The following is a 20,825-nucleotide window of genomic DNA, read 5'->3' as shown; positions in this document are numbered from 1 at the left end:
CAATGACACCATCAATAATTGATGACCAATGTTGTAATTGCAGGACAACAAAAGGCTGGGAATACACAATAGAGGAACGTGAGGTTTCGTCATCTTCAGTAAAGCTGCACTTATGAAATAACACTTCACAAAAGATTAAATTTGACGAGACAAGTTGGCCATTTGGAAATATCTCTAACAACTTTCTAAAACCAAATACTCTGTTACTACCCATGGTAGATATGTCGAATCTTGAAAATCCATGATATGACAGATGCATTCTCTTTGAAATGATGTGAAAGTTACTGCACAACTTGGGGTGAAGAAAACACCTAAAAATAATTGTCTGTATTCCCTAGTCATTGACATGCTTGTTGCAGTAAAATGTCCAGTATACAGTCGGTGGCACTTCCATGTCTCATAGCTAACATGTCCATGTTGTCCCCATGTTCTGGTACATCTAGGGTCTTCCTAAACACAGGTATCCCTACCCAACAGGTGTCAGGTGCTTCACATGACACACCTGTCCCTCCAGGTGCACCTGTAGACATCTTTGTTCTCCCAGGTTTCCCACCTGTTGCCCTCAGCGCACCTGTCTCACCCACCTGACAACACAGCGTACCTGTGACTATCACCTGACATGGGAAGTCTGTCATCTGCACTGACAGAGAGACTTCTTTGACAGACCCCGGCCTAAAGTTCTGGAGCTGGGCTACCTTAGTCTGAGAACCAGCCATCTTGTGGCCACAAACATCTGCCTGTACTAACAACCTCCAGTCTCTGTGTAAGGTCCAAGAACTGACATTCGTGCAACGGAAAGTCACTCTACTTAATCCTACTTCATCGGGGTCAGCTTGAAAAGCCGTCGTACACTTAAAAAGCTCGTTTTCACCGTTTTTAATCCCTGAAATGATTTCCGCAACAAGGTTCAACTGTTTCAGGCGTTTGTTTTGTTCTTTGAGTACTTGAGTTAAGGTTGCCATCTTGTTGGCAGTGTCACCTAGCCCCTCCAACAGGTGTTTGGTGTGAAGGGTTGGTTCTGCTTGTTTGTCGGAGATAGTTGTTTGGAGAACACAGCCCTGTCGTGTCACAGCTAGCACAGAAAGGCTGCCTTGTTGTCCTGAAATAGAAACAAAATATATTCTAGGAATGCCACAGTCGAGGCCAAATTCAATCCAATTCAATGGTTTCCAGTTTCCACTTTTTTTATCAGAGAGTAAAACTATGACTCTTTTGTAGCTTAAGGTTGTATTTTCTTTGCTGTATACATGGAGTTGACAATTGCCTTATAGTATGTTAAAATGGTGGTAACTGGTGGGTTAATAGCAACGATAATTTATAATTTGGGGAAGAGAAAGTCAATTCACTGGCAAGATGAACAAAAATAACCCGACAATTTGTCCAGCCTGAAATGCCTAATGATGTACATACAGCTCTTATGTATCAATTATTTCAAGGTCTTGAAACTTAAGTTGAATTTCGACTCACCATCATCTCTGTTGCCTGTAACCATGACCTTGAGCACCTGTCCAAGGTCGTACTTCTGAGGCACCAGCATGTCTGGGAAGACTCCTGATGCCTTGACTTCCTGACCTTTCCTGTTGTTGAAGGTCACAACACAAAGTTCCGTCCCTGTCGAGTACACCAGTTTACCATCTTTGCAGTCTGAGTCAAGAATGGGACCAGGAAGTTGGTACTCCTTAAATACGGGTGTCAACGAACTTCTTCCTGCTCGAACCAACACGACTTTGCCTTCAGCACCCACTAACACTAACATGTTGTGGTCTCCCACTGGTGTTGCTGATTGGTCTCTCATAAGCGTCAATGCATGGACAGACACAACAGGCTGCTGCAGGTGATACAGGTGACCAGCTGAAGCCGGTTTAGCGAAGCCGGCCACGTCCTTCAGCGGTAGCGTACACACGCGCCCGTCAGGGAGGCCCAGGAGGATCATGGGACAGTCTAGCAGATTGGGGGTGACTCCGAAAAGTGATGAGAAGAGTTCTGCAGACAGATGTAAGGTTTCAGCTGCATGATCTTGGTAATGACATTCATAAGTCCCTGGAGGCTGGGCCACGTACAAACTAGGAAGGTGCTCTTTGCACGAAACATTGCAGCTATCTGTAACAGGAATGTGTTTTCTCCATAATAGGTCACCTATTTCTCCTGAAAACGAGTTTACAGTGATATCCCACCCTTTGGAGGCCTCAGAGCATGTCACTACATAATTTGGTATCACACAGATGTTCTGCACACATCCGTCTGACACCTGGGAGCCACTGGGGGTGGTGTAAACAACTTGACAGGAAGTCGGACACGTGTTGACAACCTTAGCTGCTCTAGAGTCCAGCAGGGTATTGAAGATGTCCTGGTTTTTGTCTGGATTTGGAGTCTTAGCCTTGGTGTCTGGATCTCCAGCTTTCTTCTTTTTACTTCTGAAAAGATAAAAAGTACATCCACTGTCATATAAGACCTTTAGGTTTTATCTTATGATAGCGAATCACACTTTACATGTTTGTTTTACTTAAAATTAAAATATTTGCTAGTACTAGTAAGTCATTTTAACATGTTGTTGTTGTTGTTGTTGTTCAATGAATGAATTAATGTATTAGTGCCACTGAGCAGGAATCAAATCATATCACCAAGGAAGTCAGGTGACTACCTGGGGCCAAATTAAGGATGGGGCCAAACTAAAGAAGTATGACTATAAGGACCTGGAGAAGACAAGCCTTGAGCAGCTGGCATGACATTAAAGCTATAGTGATGGAATGAGGAGTCTAAAGAGATGTTATACTTGCCCAGTGTTTCAAAAGCTACTTGAGAAACTAGGTTTAGTTTTAGATAGGTCTCTCTATCTGTCTGGATGTTTAACTGGACTAGTTGTACCCACACACCTGTTATCATGTCTTCCCGACTGTCCAGGTAAGACAGCGGACGTCAACCTGCCTCCCTCCTCACAGCAGAGCAACCTAAGCTTCTGTTCAACAGCTGTGAGGTGTGCATCTGACACTGGACCAGGGCAGTGACAGGTGACCTGAAACAGAAAACACACTATCAACTTCATTATCAAGCCAAACCTGTCATGTCTAATGTATCATCCATTCACACTTTTAATCCTATCTGTCTGGTTATGCTCCAATTCATTTATCCATTATTCGTTAAATCTTCAGGGTACTAGGTAGCCCCTTCAACTTTGAACAAGTTACAATTTTTCAGCGTGGTTCTTTCACATCAATTCTCAGTGTAAAGGTGATAAAGAGTGCCATGCTGTTTTATATTGCATTGCTGTTTTAAAGCGTCATCTACCGGTCATCTACAGAACTGCAGCAACCGATCAGCAAATGTGACATAGGGCTTGGCAACTTGCCTACCAAGTTTTCAAGTCAAAGCGACTCGAATCTAAAGGAATACAGATGACCAAAGTAACGAGAGGGAATTGAACCAAATGTCAGAAGTGCAGGAATTATTTTTAGTGTTGCGGAAAACGATTATTTTGCCCAAAAATTATAGGAAGTAACACTACCTTTCGTTCGGGCGTTCCATAGCAGTGCACACAGTCGCCGCCTGTGGCTAGAACCGTGACCCCAGCACTATCGTCGCTCTTTCCTACTGCATCAGGTAACGTCAGAGAGTCTCCAGGTAACGTCACTGCGTCATTCAACGTTTTTAAGCGAACGTGATCGGCGCTGCCGATGTCTACTTGGTCCAACACACGAACATCACTCACATAGCGCGCCATGTTTCACTGACTGATCTATTATGTAAAAAGGGGCGATCAGTGTTGGAAACTAATGACAAAGTCTAGAATATTCTAGTCTAGCCTGTTAATGGATTCATTTTTCTTTCTTTTATTTATTACAACCCCTTAGAAAGCATATAATTGATAATATTGGATGAAGAAAGAGTATAATCACCTCACTATAAGTCAACCAATATACCTAAACCATCCCCTGAATAATCCAATAGCCCAGAAGCAAACTTGGGACTGTCCTTTCACTATGAACCGCAAGATGTCGCTGCAGTACCGTTGGGTATTTTTCTACTGCAGATTATGTTCATAGATCCAAGATGGTCGTGCGGTTTTGAGCTGTTTGTGGATAGCGTTATAAAAAGCCGGAATAATCGGTGATTCCTGAATGGACCATGGAGAACAAGCCCTTCATCACATGTAAGTTGGTACACTGTAATACACGCTACGGTCGAGCAAATATGGACATTTCTATTTGCCAGTGAATGACAATTTGTCGAGATGGGGAGGGGGGCGATTGATCAGAATTTAAAATCCATTGACATGATGTTTTGTTTCCTTCGATGGCCGAAAGAAATCCAAGCGGTAACACTTATTAAGTTACTGATGCAATGACGTTATAGGCTTTCTTTCACTATAAAGGGTAAAGGTTTCCATGGTTTTATTATCTTGACCAATTATCAGATAGGATAAATTAGGAGCTAGAGCAGGGTGCTGACGACATTTTGAAATATGGTGTTTTCGTCATCATGATGTTTTTGATTTTATCAACTTTAAAAGAAAATACAAATGTACAGTATCAATTGTCAGCTGGTCGAGCTAAGAGTAAAACCATATGATCCAGACCATGAAGCAAAAAAAAAAAAAATAACAGCCACACCCCCTTTCTCATCTGTCCTGTTCTTGCACTGTTTGTGTCCTGATATGTAAACTGTTCCTGTCCTGTCTTTCCCCAGGTGAGGGAGACCAGAACCTGTTCTCGTCGCTCCATGGCGATCTCGTGCAGCGCCTCCCGTTGGAGCCCGTGGAATGGCGCCGTTCGTACGGCCGCCCGCCGCGGATGGTCCAGGTCGAGGCCAACTTCGTCCCCTTCACAGACGAGATGCTGCCAAAGGAGGGAGACATGTCGTTGCTTCGGCAACCGTTCTTCCACATGTTCTGGACCGACTGTCCTGTGAGTTTGCCGTTTATCAGACTTATCAACTATTTGGATTTGGAATATCAGATAGCCTTGACTCTGACTAAAACTAGTAAAAGGTGGTTCAAAACCTTTTGAATTTTTCATCTGAAGAGTTGGCACCTTTGACATTCATTTACAATGCAGCACATTCAGTTATTGTTTATTTAATCTGTGTTTTACTGATCAACTTGCAGGTTGTAATTTATAGCCTTATAATGTGTATGCGTAGGTATGTTCACATTTTATTTTGTATTTTTCTTTGTTTTGTTTGTATAGCCGGTAAACCACCCTAAGGCATCATGCACCAGTTTTGTAAGTTACATACAAGCTATGTGAGACCAGACAAGTCTGACAAGACTGATAGACTTTTCTATACACTACAAACCAAAAAGTAAGATCACAATGTGGCTGCAGCTGATCATGAGACTGTCTTACCTTAATCCTAGCCGCCCTTCGATCCCCTCAGTCCTAACCACCCCCTTTATTTCCCATCAGGATGTGGACGTCTACAAAATCCAGACAAAAGACGAGATCACCCTCTGGCTTCAGAAGCTGCGCATCTACAACATCCAGGACTGGATGATCGTTCTGGTTGCCAATAGCGACGCCAAGAAGAACAAGCTGTTGCCGCGGACGACAGTTATTGACAAGATTAAGAGCGACTTCTGTAGCAAACAGGCCGACAGGTTTTTATGGTTTTCTTGTTGATTTACTGAAATAAATTGTCTTCCAGAGCTGTGTTAAATCTTTGAGAATCCTTGAATGCAGGATGTCATGATTGAAGATGCAGTATGTCATCTGATCACTACATTATCTCTACTAACATAACTCCACTAAGGTCAGATATATCCACCACCCTGAAAAAATGTGTCCAAAGAGATCTCCAATGCAACATCCCCCAGTATAATGCACTCCTGCATACCCTAGTATACTGTGCATACCTGGGGGTGCTGCACCAGAGATCTCTCAAACACACTTATTATTTTTCCAAAATGGCCAATATACTAGTATGTAACCTGGACATGATAAGGAAAACAACATGTGATGCACACATCCAATCTATTTTCTAGTTGTGTGATCTGTTGAAATGCATTTTGAGTATGATACCAGTACACAAACTCCTAACAAATTCCTATATCTTTATGCTTACATGTTTGATAAACCTAACTACACTCCAATTTCTTTCAGATGTTTAGTTATCTATGATCCACTGGTAGATTCTCCCAAGTCACTGGAATCGTGGGTCGCGCTCGTGCAGCGACTGAAGCAGCTTCTCCTCGTGTCGTTCAACCGGAACCTCGGGCAGTTTGAGGACAACATGCGCGCCCAGCGAGAACGGCGCACTGAGGTGGACTGGAACTTCTGCAGGTACTTTCTTGTGCAGGTGAGTCATGTCTTACTACAGATGTGAGGTGATTTAGAATAGAAGTGAAGAAAACTCATAGACTGTAGTACAGGTATTAGGAAAAGGCATTGAAATTATGGTACCGAAAGTGTACTTAATTAGAGAAATGAAAGTGACATATCTTAAGGAGAGAATGAAAATCTAGTACAGTGAATCTTGAAATGTTTGCAGTGGTTTTATTTTGCACTGTTTTCGTGGCAACCTCTCCACTGTTGAATCATGATGCCGCTGGTATGTATTTCCATCGTATGACTACTGTACTACAGAATCACTTCAACTACCAACTTAAAATAGCACAAAAAGCTCTTTTCACCTCCTCCCCACAAAAATAAATGAATCTTTTTAGTAACAAGTGAGAATGTTTGGCTTATAGATTAGTGTCAACCGTGGAATTTTTGAAAATGACTCAAAGTTACCATAATTTTATGATATGATATTTTGTATGAAAGATATTATTATTTCTGTCCCTCTCAGGAGGAGCTAGCGTTTGTGTTTGAGATGTTGAAACAGTATGAAGACGCACTGGTCCAGTACGATGAGTTGGACGCCCTCTTCACTCAGTTTGTACTGAACATCCAGGCTGGAGGTGGGAACATCGCTGTATTTCTTTAAGTGTCTAACTCCTTCATTCTTAAAGACTAACAAAAACAGTACTACTGCTACTACTGCTTCTACAAGACACCATTATTTCTATAGAAAAATTTGGATATTGTGACTATTTTCCTAAAAGGAGAAGTCAAACCAGACAGTCATGTTTAGGCTATCATCGTTCATTAAATTGTAAGGTGATTTGTTTGAACAGTCAGTCTAATGATAACTTCATCCTTTAAGGCCACACAAATTTATTTCCTTGGTTCTCAGACATTTTTCTTTAAATGTAGCAATAGGTCAGCAAGGAAACAGGGCTGAGAGAAAAGGGACTATATTCACACACTGAAATTGTGTGTACCAATGTTTTCATGTTGAGCTTGTATTAGTTTTTTTTTCAGCAATTTTGTTCAATCTCTGAGACAAACAAATTGAATTATATTGAAAGTCTGTCTGTGTTCCTAAATTCCAACAAAAAATGTCCAACTAGTACTCCAGTCTTTGTCAAGAAATGAGCAATCCACTGCTTCTATGATGCAATGGTCTTATCGAGACTTCTCTTTCCCACAGACATCCCAGAGTGGCTTGGCAGCTTCAGTCGGCCCTGCACGTGCTGGGACGGACTGTACCTATGGCAACCCGTGAACTACGACAAGCGCGACCTGATCCAGGAGAACACGGCGACCCTGCTGGACCTGCGGAACTACCTCTTCTCGCGTCAGTGTGCGCTGCTGTTCTTCTTACAGCGGCCGTGGGAGGTTGCGCAGAGGACACTGCCGTTTGTACACAATGTCATCAGGGAACTGGAGATACTGGAGGTGAGAATGAGTATGAGTGAGTGAGTGAGTGAGTGAGTGAGTGAGTGAGTGAGTGAGTGAGTGAGTGAGTGAGTGAGTGAATGAGTCATTGAGTGAAGGACTGTGGAACTAGCTGTTCTCATTCCGTCATGAACTGTTCTCCCGGCCTGCAACAGCCATGGTGGTATGTATGATGCCTTTCTACATGGCATCATCAGGGACCTAGAATCATTGGAGTTGAGATCGAGGGAAGAAGTGAATGAACAGACAGATAGATGTTCCGCTATATCTTTTGATGGAAGTGCATGTATTTTTTTGTGGTGTTGAGAGGTGTTGCGCTCTTGGCATTTTTGAGCTGTTCAAGAGATGATTTAGTGGTGCACAATTCAATAATTATTGTGCCAAAATATTTTTTTCCAGTTGACCCTTCCCGCTGGTGCTGTCGCATGCTGGGCTTTCATGAGTTGTTTGGAGGTTCTACAGATGATCGAGCGATGCAGCGACTCGTCACAGGTGGAGGCGTACTCCCCATACACAGCCAGTATCTGGGCATACGCACGCGAGAAGGTAGGGAGAACTGTACATGTACCTACTAGTAACTACATGTATGTTTGGGTCAATCTTTACATATCCACATGGCTTCAAGTCTGCAATGAGGAGGGTGCAATTTTGTGTTTCTGAGTGTCAGTAGATATAGAATGTACATGTATGTTGCCGGCCATATTCTTGCATTAATTTATCATCTATATAGACCTACATTGTATATAAAATGGTTTCTAGCCACTGTGAGATGATGAAAACACTGCTGGTCATTATTTTGTTTTATTATCTTCAATTTCTATTGATCTAATTGTCTGTTTATTTTAGTTACATGAGTTAGGGGTGATGTGTCTGTTTGTTACAGTTACATGAGTTAGGGGTGATGTGTCTGTTTATTTCACAGTTACATGAGTTAGGAGTGATGTGTCTGTTTATTTCACAGTTACATGAGTTAGGGGTGATGTGTCTGTTTATTTCACAGTTACATGAGTTAGGAGTGATGTGTCTGTTTGTTACAGTTACATGAGTTAGGAGTGATGTGTCTGTTTGTTACAGTTACATGAGTTAGGAGTGATGTGTCTGTTTGTTACAGTTACATGAATTAGGAGTGATGTGTCTGTTTGTTACAGTTACATGAGTTAGGAGTGATGTGTCTGTTTGTTACAGTTACATGAGTTAGGGGTGATGTGTCTGTTTATTTCACAGTTACATGAGTTAGGAGTGATGTGTCTGTTTATTTCACAGTTACATGAGTTAGGGGTGATGTGTCTGTTTATTTCACAGTTACATGAGTTAGGGGTGATGTGTCTGTTTATTTCACAGTTACATGAGTTAGGAGTGATGTGTCTGTTTGTTACAGTTACATGAGTTAGGAGTGATGTGTCTGTTTATTTCATAGTTACATGAGTTAGGAGTGATGTGTCTGTTTGTTACAGTTACATGAGTTAGGAGTGATGTGTGGGCTGATGCCAGACATGAACCCATCATCTGAACAGCTGCACATGGTGGTGGATCTACTGGCCGGCATGGGGCAGAAACAAGAGAGAGGTCAGCACAAGATCCTGTCTTCTGTTGTTGTTAATTAACTCGTGTTGGCCAAATGAAGAAACAGTTAGGTTATGGACACCCTGATGGCTTTCTATGGTACTGCAGCAGAACATCTGGTTTTGAGGTCTTGTGTTCTGGACTGTTTGTGGAGATCATGACTTTTTTATAATGGAGGTTGAAACATAAAGGGGTTCCACCCAATTTGAGGGCCCACAACAAACTGACAACATACACACAAGTCCAGTATTGGGCCAAAGTACCTAAAAGTTAGTAAAACTATATGCTGCCTTGCCTTTTATTTCAGTTGACTACTGATTGATGGCCATTTTTTGTTTTGAAACAAAATGGTATTGATTATTATGCATTTTTCTAGTAAATAGTCAATCAAATTATTCTTTATTTGTCCTTTCAAAGTAAATTGATTAGTCACTGTACATGTAAAAATCTTCCATTCAGTTTTTAGTGTAAAATTTGAAGTCTACAAAGTGAAATCTGCAGAGACCACCCCAAAAGGTAAGCTTCAGGAAGTGTTGTTATGAAAGATAGCCTTGTAAGACGTTTGTGCTATCTGAGTGCTCCCTGATTGTGCATGTTAAGTCACTATCCTAGTTTTATGTGCATCAGTTATGTTTAACAGAAAACAACAGTTTAGACAAGAAGCTACAGGAGGCATTGCTATGAAAGACAGTCTTGTAAGATGTTTGTGCTATCTCACTGCTGTCTTATTGTACACCTTAAGGTATTTATTGGTTTGGCTGTTCAGCACGCACAGCCAGGGCTGCCCAACTAGCCTGTTGCTATTACAAAAGGCTAGCCCTGCTGACAAAGACAAGACCTTAAGGCATTGTCTTTGCAATGTATTCATCAGTACATGTATGTTTGCTTTAGCTGAGATATAGAGCATCTCAACAGTTTAGACAAAATGCTACAGGATGCATTGTTATAAAAAGACATGTTGTGCTTTCTCAGTGCTGTTTTACTGTGTAAGTTTATTGTTAAGGCATTGTCTTTGCAATGTATTCATCAGTATGTTTCATTCAGCAGAGAGCATCCCTAACAGTCCAGACAAGAAGCTACGGGAAGCGTTGTCGTCCAAGGCTGCGTTCCAGAAACACTACCTGGAGCTGTCTGAACTGGCCATGGGGACATACAAACACATCGGCAGGATCAGATCTGCTCGCAGGATCGGCAAGGATCTCGCAGCCTTCTACATGTGAGTATAGCTGAATCTCATGAGATTCTACATCTCAGTAAGACTATAGATCCAGATCACATCTACATTCTACAGGATAGGCAAGGATCTCGCAGCCTTCTACATGTGAGTAGAACTGAATACATGATTGATAACTGCCACTTAACTGCACTAGACCAGAACAGCTGTCATTTTAGCAACAACTGCTTGAGTTTAAACTCCCTACCTTCTATCCAAATCTAGAGTTGGTAGCCATTGGTGGCAATGTGGTCTTATGGTTAGGGTTGTTGACTAGTCTAATAAAGTATAAAGGTTCTGGGTTCAAATGTTATGCTCTTGGGAAAGATACTTGACACCTATCTGCTCTCTCAACTCAGGTGAAATGATGAGCACCTAGCTTTGATTGGGAACGTTCTCTCACGTACATGTAAGGGTCTCATGTGTGTGTTAGACCTAAAGGCAAAACAAACAAGAGCTTTTAAAAAAAGCTGGCGTTTCGGCTACGTTTATGAGTGTGAATTGTCTTTTCCCTTTACTTGAAGTAAAATCTGCCAGAGGAAGTCACTCAAGGGCTGTTCAGTCTATAAGAAAAATTGTCATTTTGGGAAATGAGTACTGTTTTAATATAGAAAGGCAGATTGGGGAAAGCAATTTTGAAGTTACGTCACTTAACTTAAGTGCTTTTGAAAAAGCTGGTCTTGGCCTACAACTTGTACTTATTTGTAAAATGTACAATAGGCTCATTATAAAAGCTATCAATGTAATTATGTACATGGCACGCAATAAAACATAAAATTTGAAGAAGCACCATTGAATCATCAGCACTATGGTAATTAAGTGAAATAGAAGTTCATAACAGCTAAGGTTCTATCTAAAATGACTACCAAATGTCAAACAAATCAACAGCTACCTCATCCGTATTATTCTGGTTTCCGCATTTACAACATTTCTTCCTTATTTTCCTGGGTAATTGTGCTAAAATTCATGAAAATTCCCATAGTTTTGTGCCGAGCGGCGCCACTTTCCACGTCCGTGTTGTCTGAATGAAGTCGATACTGAACAATGGAGCATTTGCTACTGTAACAAAGGATCGCTGTTTTGCAAACAACATCAAGAGCCTCTGTTTACATCGGGGATAGAAGTTTAGTGGCGAGTGTTTTGCAAGAATCATCTTACCGCGCATATATATAGGAGCCGCTGCACGGTATTTTCCATTACAATGAACAGAAAAATTCAAATGCCGGGTTTGGAATCTATGAAGTCCTGTTCATAAGACAAAGGCCTTGTATATATTAAATGAATATTTAAAAATAAGAAATATAAAATATTTCTTTATTTATTAATGAAAAAATGATATTCATAAATATGATATTGATTGATTAATATAATATCAATATATATTTTTGATATTCAATATCTAAAAAGAAAAAAAAAATCCGTGAACGGACACGAACCCGGATCTTCTGGGTCCGAAGTGCTTCGCGTTGCCAGATAGGCCAAGCTGCGGTACGTATTCGATACTCTGTACGTTATGTAATAACCTCACTATGTGGTATTATTTATGCCGATTTTTGGTCGTTTTCTTGACGAAATCATTTTTTTTCTTCTGCAATCTTGTGGAATAGATGTAATATGGTCATTTTTCAGGATATCAAAGTCCGAAACCACAATGCAATGATATTTCCGAACAGTTGTAGCAGTTACATGCGGTCGCCCTCCTGTGTGTCACATGCAAATCTAGCCTGCCTGCCTTTTCGTGCTCTCTTGCCATATAAGGCAACGGCTATACAAGGATTTGAGAACGTATTGCCATATAAGGTCTTATTGTGTGCGACACAGTGTTGAACCAAGCTTCCTTCCTTCCCTGCTTCCTGCCTGCCTGCAAGGTAAAAGCCAGGACATTGCGTTTCGGCGCGCATGCGCCGAAACGCAAAAAAAGAAACTTTCAATGACCCAAAATTTTTTCCTTGTGTTTTTCCCAGGATGCTTGGTGATGCCCGTAAGGCAGAGTCCTTCCTGTCCGATGCCCTGAAGATGTACCAGCGAGAAGGGTGGGGTCTCCTAGCAACCAACACCTGCAAGGACCTGGCCTTCTGTCAGAAGGAGCTCAACAACATGCAGAAGTATCCTTCTGATAGAGATGTCAATCAAGTTTCTTTCTTTGCTTCTCTGTCTCTCTTCCTTCCTTCTATTCTCTTGCAAGTTGATTTAGTTGAGTATAAGTTCTTTGTCAGAACTTGTTGATGTCAGCCTTAACCCCACCCAGATATGCTGAGTCGTGCTCCCTGCTAGCGTCCAATGATCTCCTCAGTCCCGCGGACAGGACGCACTTCTACAACGAACTGCTGACCGTCTGTGCCAAGTCATCAGGAGATGGTGGTGAGGACAGAAATTCATTTAAGTTCACTGGGACTTAATTTCACTTTGATAATCTGTTTGTGGTATGATGATTTTGTGGTGGAGAAGTCAGCATGAAATTTGTGAACATAAGACCACCCTGAATATTTCAAGATTTATATTGTATCAAGTTGCAGCTTTTTGCTGTATTTATGATTGTACATTTTAGCCTCAAAATCTTGCATGTAATGAGTAGAATAAATGATACATGAAACACAGGAATCAAATCAGTTACCCCCAAATGGTAACCACAACATTGTAGCTGCTGTTATCTTCCATTTACCAACAGTGACTGTTTGAAAGTACAGTCAAGAAGACCACTTAGGGACCGATGAAGTCTGGGCTATATGTACATGTGGTCACTATAGGCAGGATTCTTATATGCTTGTGTCAGTGGGAAAAATTGCTCACTTTGGCTTTGGATACTTTATTAGCTAACATGAAGGTGGTCACTTGTACAGGTTTGACTGTACTGTGTTTTGACTTATATTGTTTTGGTGTTCGGTTGCAATGATAATAGAGACATGAATATGATTTTTTTCTGCCAGATTCCTCCATCCTACTCCACATGGAGCCAATGATGACCATTACAGATGTGTGCATAGACACTGAGAAGAGACATCCCATCCTGGGCAGCACTGTACACATCACCCTCCTCATGCAGAGGTAACACTTTGCACCTGGTATACTACTCACGACTCTGTTTCTACTTAACACCTTATGGGCATACCATTGGTTGGATTTGACCAAGAAAGGCCCTGGCCTTTTCCTAAGTTGCTCTAAGTACTGGGAGTTCTGAAATTTAGTACGTGTGCATGGCAGGAAAAAAATATCATAGCATCATATAATTATTTAGGGGTCAGTATTCTATTTCAAAAGACATAAAACATGAATGTTAACTTTCAGATAATTTCAACTTGACAAAGAACCTTAAAAAGTCTACAAAATTATGTTAATTACCTTCACAAACAAACTTTTATTTAAACAAAACTTGACTGACATTCATATATTAATCTATTCAGAGCTTTGGTATTTCCAGATCTTTCCTTAGTCACTGACAAAAGACAGCGGATGCTGTCTGAAACATCTGACTGTTTCAAAATTTTATCCAGTTGCTTGAGTAACTATTTTTGGCATAAAACTTGACTGTACATCCAGTAAAAAGTTAAAATTTTGGGTTACTTAAATGATATCCTCTGAATTTTGTTATAGAAATATCAAAGTGACCAGAATTTCTCTTTTTCTTAGCTCTTTATCAGAAGACATGCTTTTCGACAAGGTCACCTTGGTTCTTCAGCGCGAGCCAAGAGAACCGTCAGTCACATCCCAGAGCGAGGAGAAACCCTCAGAACCCGGTGCTGACAAAACGCTGTCCGAACCCCCGAGGTTTCACAAGAGGAGTGTGAGCGCTGGCTGCATGTCCAGTCTGAGGGGCTGGAATGGGCAGGCTGCTTCTAACCAGGTATCAATATGCTACCCATGTTCCAGCCTGTTTCTGTTGTAGATTTACAATTAATAGTATTGTTGTTTTTTTATGTTTGGAGGGTGAAACTCTTGTGTGTGTTTTTTTCACTCTTGATTAAACTTCCAGCAAAATTTGACCCTCAAAATGGAGGAAATAGCATTTCAGAAGGTCAATATTTCAACATTTCAAAGATTCCTCATCTACCTGAATATGCAGAATCTCAAATTTAACCAGACGTGAACTGTTAAGATATTCTGTGCTAGATTCAAAATGACAGCATCAGGATATTGTCATTGCCAGATCCCCAGTTACCTGAACGTCCAAGCGGAGTGCCAGGTGAAACCAGACGGCAGTCTGAACTGGTCCGGGATCAACTGCCCCAGCGCCAGCCAGTTTCTACGGCGACAGGACTCCTCCCACTCGCTGGTCAAAGGTCAGGAGGTCGTGAAAGAGGAGGGTGACCTGAACCTGGAGATTGGGAACATTCGGCTGAAAACAGGAGACAATAAAGTCTGCTTTACCACCACAGTAAGCGTTGTTGTTTTACTACATTCCTTTTCTGTATTTACAGTCAAACATATACTGAGATGACCACCTCTGTATAAGGACCACCTTGGAGCCATTGTGGACACTTTTTGTTGGTCCAATAGATAACTGTTCATGTGATCAAATTGACACAATTAAGAATCCTGTCTTTAGTTGCCACCTGTTGTCCCTTGAATGGTCACTACAGATAGGTTTGACCACTTTCATCCTTTTGTACTTTGTGCCTTTTCTTCATTTTAAAAAAGTGCTTATTGATAATCTGTTTGTCTGTTCCCTTAGATTGACAAATTGTTTATTTGTTTGTTTGTCCAGGTTGAGAGCTGTGGTTTGTTCACAGTGCATGACTGAGATCATGTTTGTTTGTTGGTTTGTTCAGGTTGAAAGCAGAGGCCTGTTCACAGTTCGACAGCTCATCCTGAGACTGAGCTCAGCAGAGTTTGCCTCCTCCAGGATCTGGCCTCCAGCCTCTTACGAAGTGGCCAGTCAGAACCCGACTATAACACTCACACCTCTACAAGGTAAATACTGCACGCTTTTTTAATGTTTTCTAAATATTATCTGTGGCTTTGAGTGGCCGAGTGGCTAGGCTAGCAAACACTAGATCGAGAAGTCACAAGTTCAATTCCTGGCGTTTCCGGCTAGACATCATGTCGTTGGAAAGTGCACTTTTCACAACTCTCCTCACCTTACCCATGTGGGAAAATGGGTACCTGACTTCGGTTGGGAAGGTAAAAGGGGGCGGAAGGAGAGAGGGCTCTGCTTCCAGTCCCATACCCTAGACACAGTGGACAACAACCCACTGCCCCTACTGCCTCAAAAAAATGTTATGGGACTACTAGTATCTTTGATCATCTGAAACACTTTCCAAATCTTAATAAGTGACTAGTGTTTGTTAACCTTTTGCCTGCAGACTTGACATGTAATAGTTCCAGCTTAGGGTATTGAATCACCTGCAGCAGTGTTAGGGTTAAATGCTGATGACTTTTTTTATCTTGGCAGACCTACTGGCAGGAATCCCTCAGCAGATACAAGTGACCGTGTGCACAGGTGACCACGTTCTACCACAGGACACGACAATAGTGTTCTCCACAACCCCCCAACTTACCCTCAAGGCACCCCAGGACAGACATGGGCGGGTCACCAAACAGGATGCAGGTGAGGTCATAGTTGTAAGGTGACTAAACAGGACACAGGTATGGTCAGAGTTCAGAGTTGTAAGGTCACCAAATAAGGCACCTGCAGGGTTAGAGTTCAGAAATAGAAATAGGTATAAGAGCATAACTACAAAAGGAAGCTTGCTGGAGGTCTTTCAAATAACATGAAATAGTTAATAATTACTGTTCTTTCAGTGACAAGGTAAGATGAAGGGTGTCCACCATAATACCCTTGAAATGTTGAAAATGACTTTCCACATCCAAACTGACCAGTGTTGACTTCTTGCCTTTCCCCAGCCGATGATGAATCCCCAGGTGATGTAGAGTACCAGACAGAAGATGAGGGAGGTGTCCTGATGCTGAAGCTGCCGACTGTGGAGGCGTACCATCGGCTCCAGCTGACTGTCTGGGCCACAGCTGAGATCCCTGACCTGGGGCTGGCAGGAGAGGAGGGATACAGGACCGATGTAGAACACAAGGTATGTAGAGCACCATAACCCACGTGCGGGATGCTGTTCAAATGTCTAGGTCCCAATTGCGCTGGTGCCTGTCGGTGTTGTAGTCCCGGTTAAACACAAAGTAACTAAGTTGTTTTGTCCTTTTTTCCTGCTTTGATGTGTAGTTCAGCTCTTGAAATCAATACATTCCAGTAAAGATTGTAGCCATCCCAATAATAACCATTTCATGTACTTTACTTTGTTCTGCTTCTGCAGGAACATAGGACAACTTTGTTTCCCACCCTCTTCTCTGTTACTGTTGTGCTACCGTCGTAGTTTATGATAATTTTGTATCATCATGATTATGTTCCTGCAGGTGTCCTTCAAAAGTCCCCTAATGAAGGATGAACCTGGGGCTATGTTGTTTTCCACTATCTTCTCTGTTTAAGTTACATTTACATATTCAGTAACTGTTGTATCATTATGATTCTGTTCCAACAGGTTTCCTTTAAGAGTCCGCTAGTGAAGGATGAACCTGAGACCACATTTATGTTCCACTACCCATTCCTGGCTAAGAACCAGCTACACACAGCAGGAGATAGGTGAAGTTTCCTTCATTTTTATCAATATGCAAGAAAATGTTTTGACAATGGTTCATGATACAAACTTTGATCTGAACTTCCAGAATGTGTAGCCTCCCAATAATGACAAGGATGTCCTGGCTTTGTGGATATGTGCATCATAAATGGCACGAGAGCTAGAGTGCAAGTTACTAAATTTATTACTGAATTTATTATGACTGCTAATTACAAATATGATGGTGACGGTGGTATAGCTGAAGCAAGTTTCCCCTGCAATATCATGAATTACCCATTTGTCAAAATATGTGCAATTCTGTATTCTGTTGTATTTGTTGATAGAAAAATCTTATCATATAATTCAAGATTTCAATAATCAGAATGTTTGTTCTGTTTTCCTCCTGTAGTAAGTTTGTGCATGTGGAGGTTGTTGGGCTCAGCACTGCCAAGTTTGACCTGCAGGACCCTGACCTCACCATCAGTGACCTGCAGGACAGTGACACAGCTGTGAGACTTACTCCTCTCCATCAGGACAGCCCCATGGTCAGTTTCAGTTGTGACTTATTTCTTAGGAATATGGGGCTCATTTCATGGACTTTGCTAAAATGTTTATTTTGCATGAGCTGTGTAACGAATAAAGGCGGTTAACTGCAGTTAACCACATTTATTTGTAACACAGCAGTTTTGAACAGTAAGTACCAGCTGTATAAGCCAGACAATAAGGTTTGATCCTATTACACCGGGAAGAAGCCCTGCTCTTTTCCATAACATACACGTAAGTGTGGTGGCTTCTTTAATGTACGTGAGGCGTTGGTCTCCTCAAACAAGGCACATCTCATCTAAGAGAACATCCCTAACTGAAGCTACTCATTTTTACCCAAGTTGAGTGAGGAGATTTTTATATTGGTGTGAAGTGCCTTTCCCAAGAGCGCAAGATCGTGGTCTGCTAGGGATTCAAACTCAAAACCTTTAGATTCTAAGTCAACCACCATGTCACGATGTGGGCCTTGTGTTGGAACAGAAATTTAATTTTCTACGAACAATTTGCATTTTGACATTCCTCCTCCCAGGTTGTGTACAGGGACCAGACAGTGTCGTACCTGTGGCAGCTGCACCCTGAGGAACTACAGGGACTGCCGCAGCTCAGCTGCAGGTTCTCCCTGCAGTACTGTCTGCAGGGCTCGCAGCAGCAAACTCCATATAACTACAGTTTCACACTAAACAGCTTCAAGGTAAGAAACAACATCACAATAATCAACCCACACATACTGCAGTTTTCCATGCAGTACTATGCATGTGTAGTGTTTCCTTTTATTTTTGGTTATTAGCACTGAAAATTGTACTGGTTACACTTTCAATTTATTATACTTGTTTATGTATAAGCATTTGTCCTTCTTATAGTAACCATTTTAAGAATTTGATCCCATGCATTTTCATTTTTATATTGCACTGCCATTTGTCTTCATTGTAGCCATTTTAAGAATTTGATCTGATACATTTCTATCTCTACATTAAGGACTTGTTTGTTTTTCTGGTAGACCCTGTACCAGGTTGAGACATCAGTGGAGACCCCTACAGGCAGTGAGAAATGCCAGGCTGGAGTTCTGTGTCCTCTGAGACTCCTCATCACCTCCACATCAAACCCTGGGGACAGACAGCAAACAGACTCTGTGCCACTCATGTATGAGGGTGAGTACTACAGCACACAGACACTGTACCACTCATGTATGAGGGTGAGTACTACAGCACACAGACACTGTACCACTCATGTATGAGGGTGAGTACTACAGCACACAGACACTGTACCACTCATGTATGAGGGTGAGTACTGCAGCACACAGACACTGTACCACTCATGTATGAGGGTGAGTACAATAGATTTCTCTTACAGATAAACCATCAGGTATTGAATTTATGCAGTCCTTCCCAACTTAAATGCACCACCCACCAACCCAAAACATTTCCCCTTTTCTTCCTCCCAACAAAAGCCATTGCAGATGAAAAAGCCGACATTAGCCATATCTATCTATCATACCTGAACTCTTTGTAAAGGGGGATGTAGATATAGAAGAAAGATGGGCTGGTTTTCTCTTTATTTGCTATGACGGGGTCAGCTTCAGTTACGAACTTTTGGCTTCAAGATGTGTCAGAGATTACACATATTTACTATCTCCCTTTATTTTAAGTAACCAGTGTTATGTCAATCCTATTCCAGTGATGGCAGACAACACCATGTGGGCTGTATGTGGCAAGAGTTCAGGGGTCGTCTCCATGCCAACCACTGCCATGACAACGAAGGAAGTGCTGCTCGAGGTGATGCCTCTGATTGGTGGATACCTGCCCGTGCCTGTCGTCCAACTGTCTCAGTATCAGGAGCTACCCTCCTCTGACAACAAAGAACTGTCCCCTAGCAATGTTGAACCCTCCCCTGACAGTGATGAACCCTCCCTTGATGACCTTGGTCCCAGTCACCCTGGACAGGTGTTCTTCGAACATGGACAGGTGTACAGCTGTAGCCAGGCGCAGCAGGTGCATGTCTTACCTGCCAATAACGGGGGTAACCTGGTCATTACCTTCCAATGAACTTTAAGGTCATTACCCTCTAGTGAACTTTAACCTGCAGGTCATTACCTTTCAATCAACTTAAACCTAAAGGTCATTACCCTCTAGTGAACTTCAACCTGCAGGTCATTACATCTCAATAAACTTGGACCTGCAGGTCATTACCTTCTATTGTATATACGATGGTGCAATATGTGTTAACTGCCATGACTTTAGGACAAAGGGAAGTGTCTGTACCACAGTCAAGAATGTTTCTCAAAGATATGATGAAACAATGGTAGTAGTTTAAAGTCTGAACATTCATACAGGTAAGCTTAGATATTACTTTTTGCAAGCTTTAAAGAAATTTGATGGTAAAAGAAAATTATAAGTTTTGGTTGTATGCAGCTCCAATGTATATAGAGCAAACTGCTGCCAGGGTGCAAGAAATAGTGTTAAGCAGAAACAATGAAGAAAAAAAAATTATATATTGAACATTTCGAGTCTCCATAGTTATTTATGTCCTCTATACAAACAAGAGACACATTCACTTCATTCTGAATTGCTTGTTGAGTTGGATGTTGACAGTCATGGTCAGAGAGTTTACCATAAATGTCAAGAAGTGTAAAATACTGCAGTACATTGAATGTGTATATACTGGGCAGTAGCATTTGTCCTTGTTGCTATCAGTGAGAATAGCTTTCTTGAGACTGAAACTTGGTCAAGATTAGACATTCTCTTCAACTATTTGAGTCAAGAGTCTTATTCACATCTTTGTTACCTTATTACAAGGCCCCCTTTCCAATTGGATTTGTGGACTTATAATAAGAATTTGCTCCATAATGTAAAAGCATGATTTGACAGACATCAAAACTTACAAAATACATTTCTTCGTCAATGAAAGTTGTTTGATCTGCAAATGTGAGTTTTGGACACTTCACGGTCACAACCTCAGTGCAAAGTACTTATAACTTCTTCATTTTCCTTGGCTTTGTTTCCATTTACACATTAATAATGCACTGTGTGAACCGAGGGAGAATGAGCCACGTGCATGTCTTGTTTATGCAAACTGTTTACATAAAGAAGTTATAAGGAGCTTTGCTGCCTAGGAAAAGATTAAGAATGCTCTGCTCTATGATTAAAGAGCAGAACGCAATAATTGGATTTTATCAAGGCTCATGTGTGGTGATGACTGTACCTGTGGAGGATGGGGGTCTGTTGGGGGTTTTGC

The 20,825-nt window shown here is 41.6% G+C and overlaps 2 protein-coding genes across 6 annotated transcripts; one reads left to right on the top strand and one right to left on the bottom strand.

The window, feature by feature from the left end:
* Nucleotides 1-13: 13 nt before the first annotated feature.
* On the bottom strand, nucleotides 14-3,741 carry LOC136435564 (Fanconi anemia core complex-associated protein 100-like). Its single transcript, XM_066429184.1, has 4 exons — nucleotides 3,503-3,741; nucleotides 2,874-3,013; nucleotides 1,468-2,414; nucleotides 14-1,099 (listed from the first exon to the last, which is right to left on the bottom strand). The coding sequence occupies exons 1-4, from the start codon at nucleotides 3,716-3,718 to the stop codon at nucleotides 339-341; spliced, it is 2,064 nt and encodes a 687-aa protein (XP_066285281.1). The 5' UTR covers nucleotides 3,719-3,741; the 3' UTR covers nucleotides 14-338.
* A 265-nt stretch (nucleotides 3,742-4,006) lies between these two features.
* LOC136435543 (trafficking protein particle complex subunit 10-like) lies at nucleotides 4,007-20,763 on the top strand. 5 transcript variants are annotated; one of them, XM_066429146.1, is made up of 23 exons: nucleotides 4,007-4,147; nucleotides 4,684-4,901; nucleotides 5,403-5,593; nucleotides 6,096-6,291; nucleotides 6,787-6,898; nucleotides 7,471-7,718; nucleotides 8,118-8,264; nucleotides 9,173-9,284; nucleotides 9,741-9,797; nucleotides 10,329-10,497; nucleotides 12,459-12,599; nucleotides 12,743-12,855; nucleotides 13,422-13,539; nucleotides 14,122-14,335; nucleotides 14,639-14,866; nucleotides 15,261-15,402; nucleotides 15,884-16,039; nucleotides 16,336-16,517; nucleotides 16,977-17,077; nucleotides 17,461-17,596; nucleotides 18,124-18,285; nucleotides 18,592-18,742; nucleotides 19,269-20,763. In XM_066429146.1, the coding sequence occupies exons 1-23, from the start codon at nucleotides 4,123-4,125 to the stop codon at nucleotides 19,634-19,636; spliced, it is 3,687 nt and encodes a 1,228-aa protein (XP_066285243.1). In that variant the 5' UTR covers nucleotides 4,007-4,122; the 3' UTR covers nucleotides 19,637-20,763. The 5 variants fall into 5 exon arrangements, with proteins under 5 accessions (XP_066285243.1, XP_066285253.1, XP_066285234.1 ...); XM_066429156.1 differs by having other exon boundaries at nucleotides 10,326-10,497; nucleotides 12,743-12,852; XM_066429137.1 differs by having other exon boundaries at nucleotides 10,326-10,497.
* The last annotated feature ends 62 nt before the right edge of the window (nucleotides 20,764-20,825 follow it).

The sequence above is a fragment of the Branchiostoma lanceolatum genome, chromosome 1 (assembly GCF_035083965.1).
Source record: "Branchiostoma lanceolatum isolate klBraLanc5 chromosome 1, klBraLanc5.hap2, whole genome shotgun sequence".
Classification (NCBI taxonomy): domain Eukaryota; kingdom Metazoa; phylum Chordata; class Leptocardii; order Amphioxiformes; family Branchiostomatidae; genus Branchiostoma; species Branchiostoma lanceolatum.
Note: the sequence above shows the minus strand (reverse complement) of the source record. Positions and strands in the feature narration are given on the sequence as shown.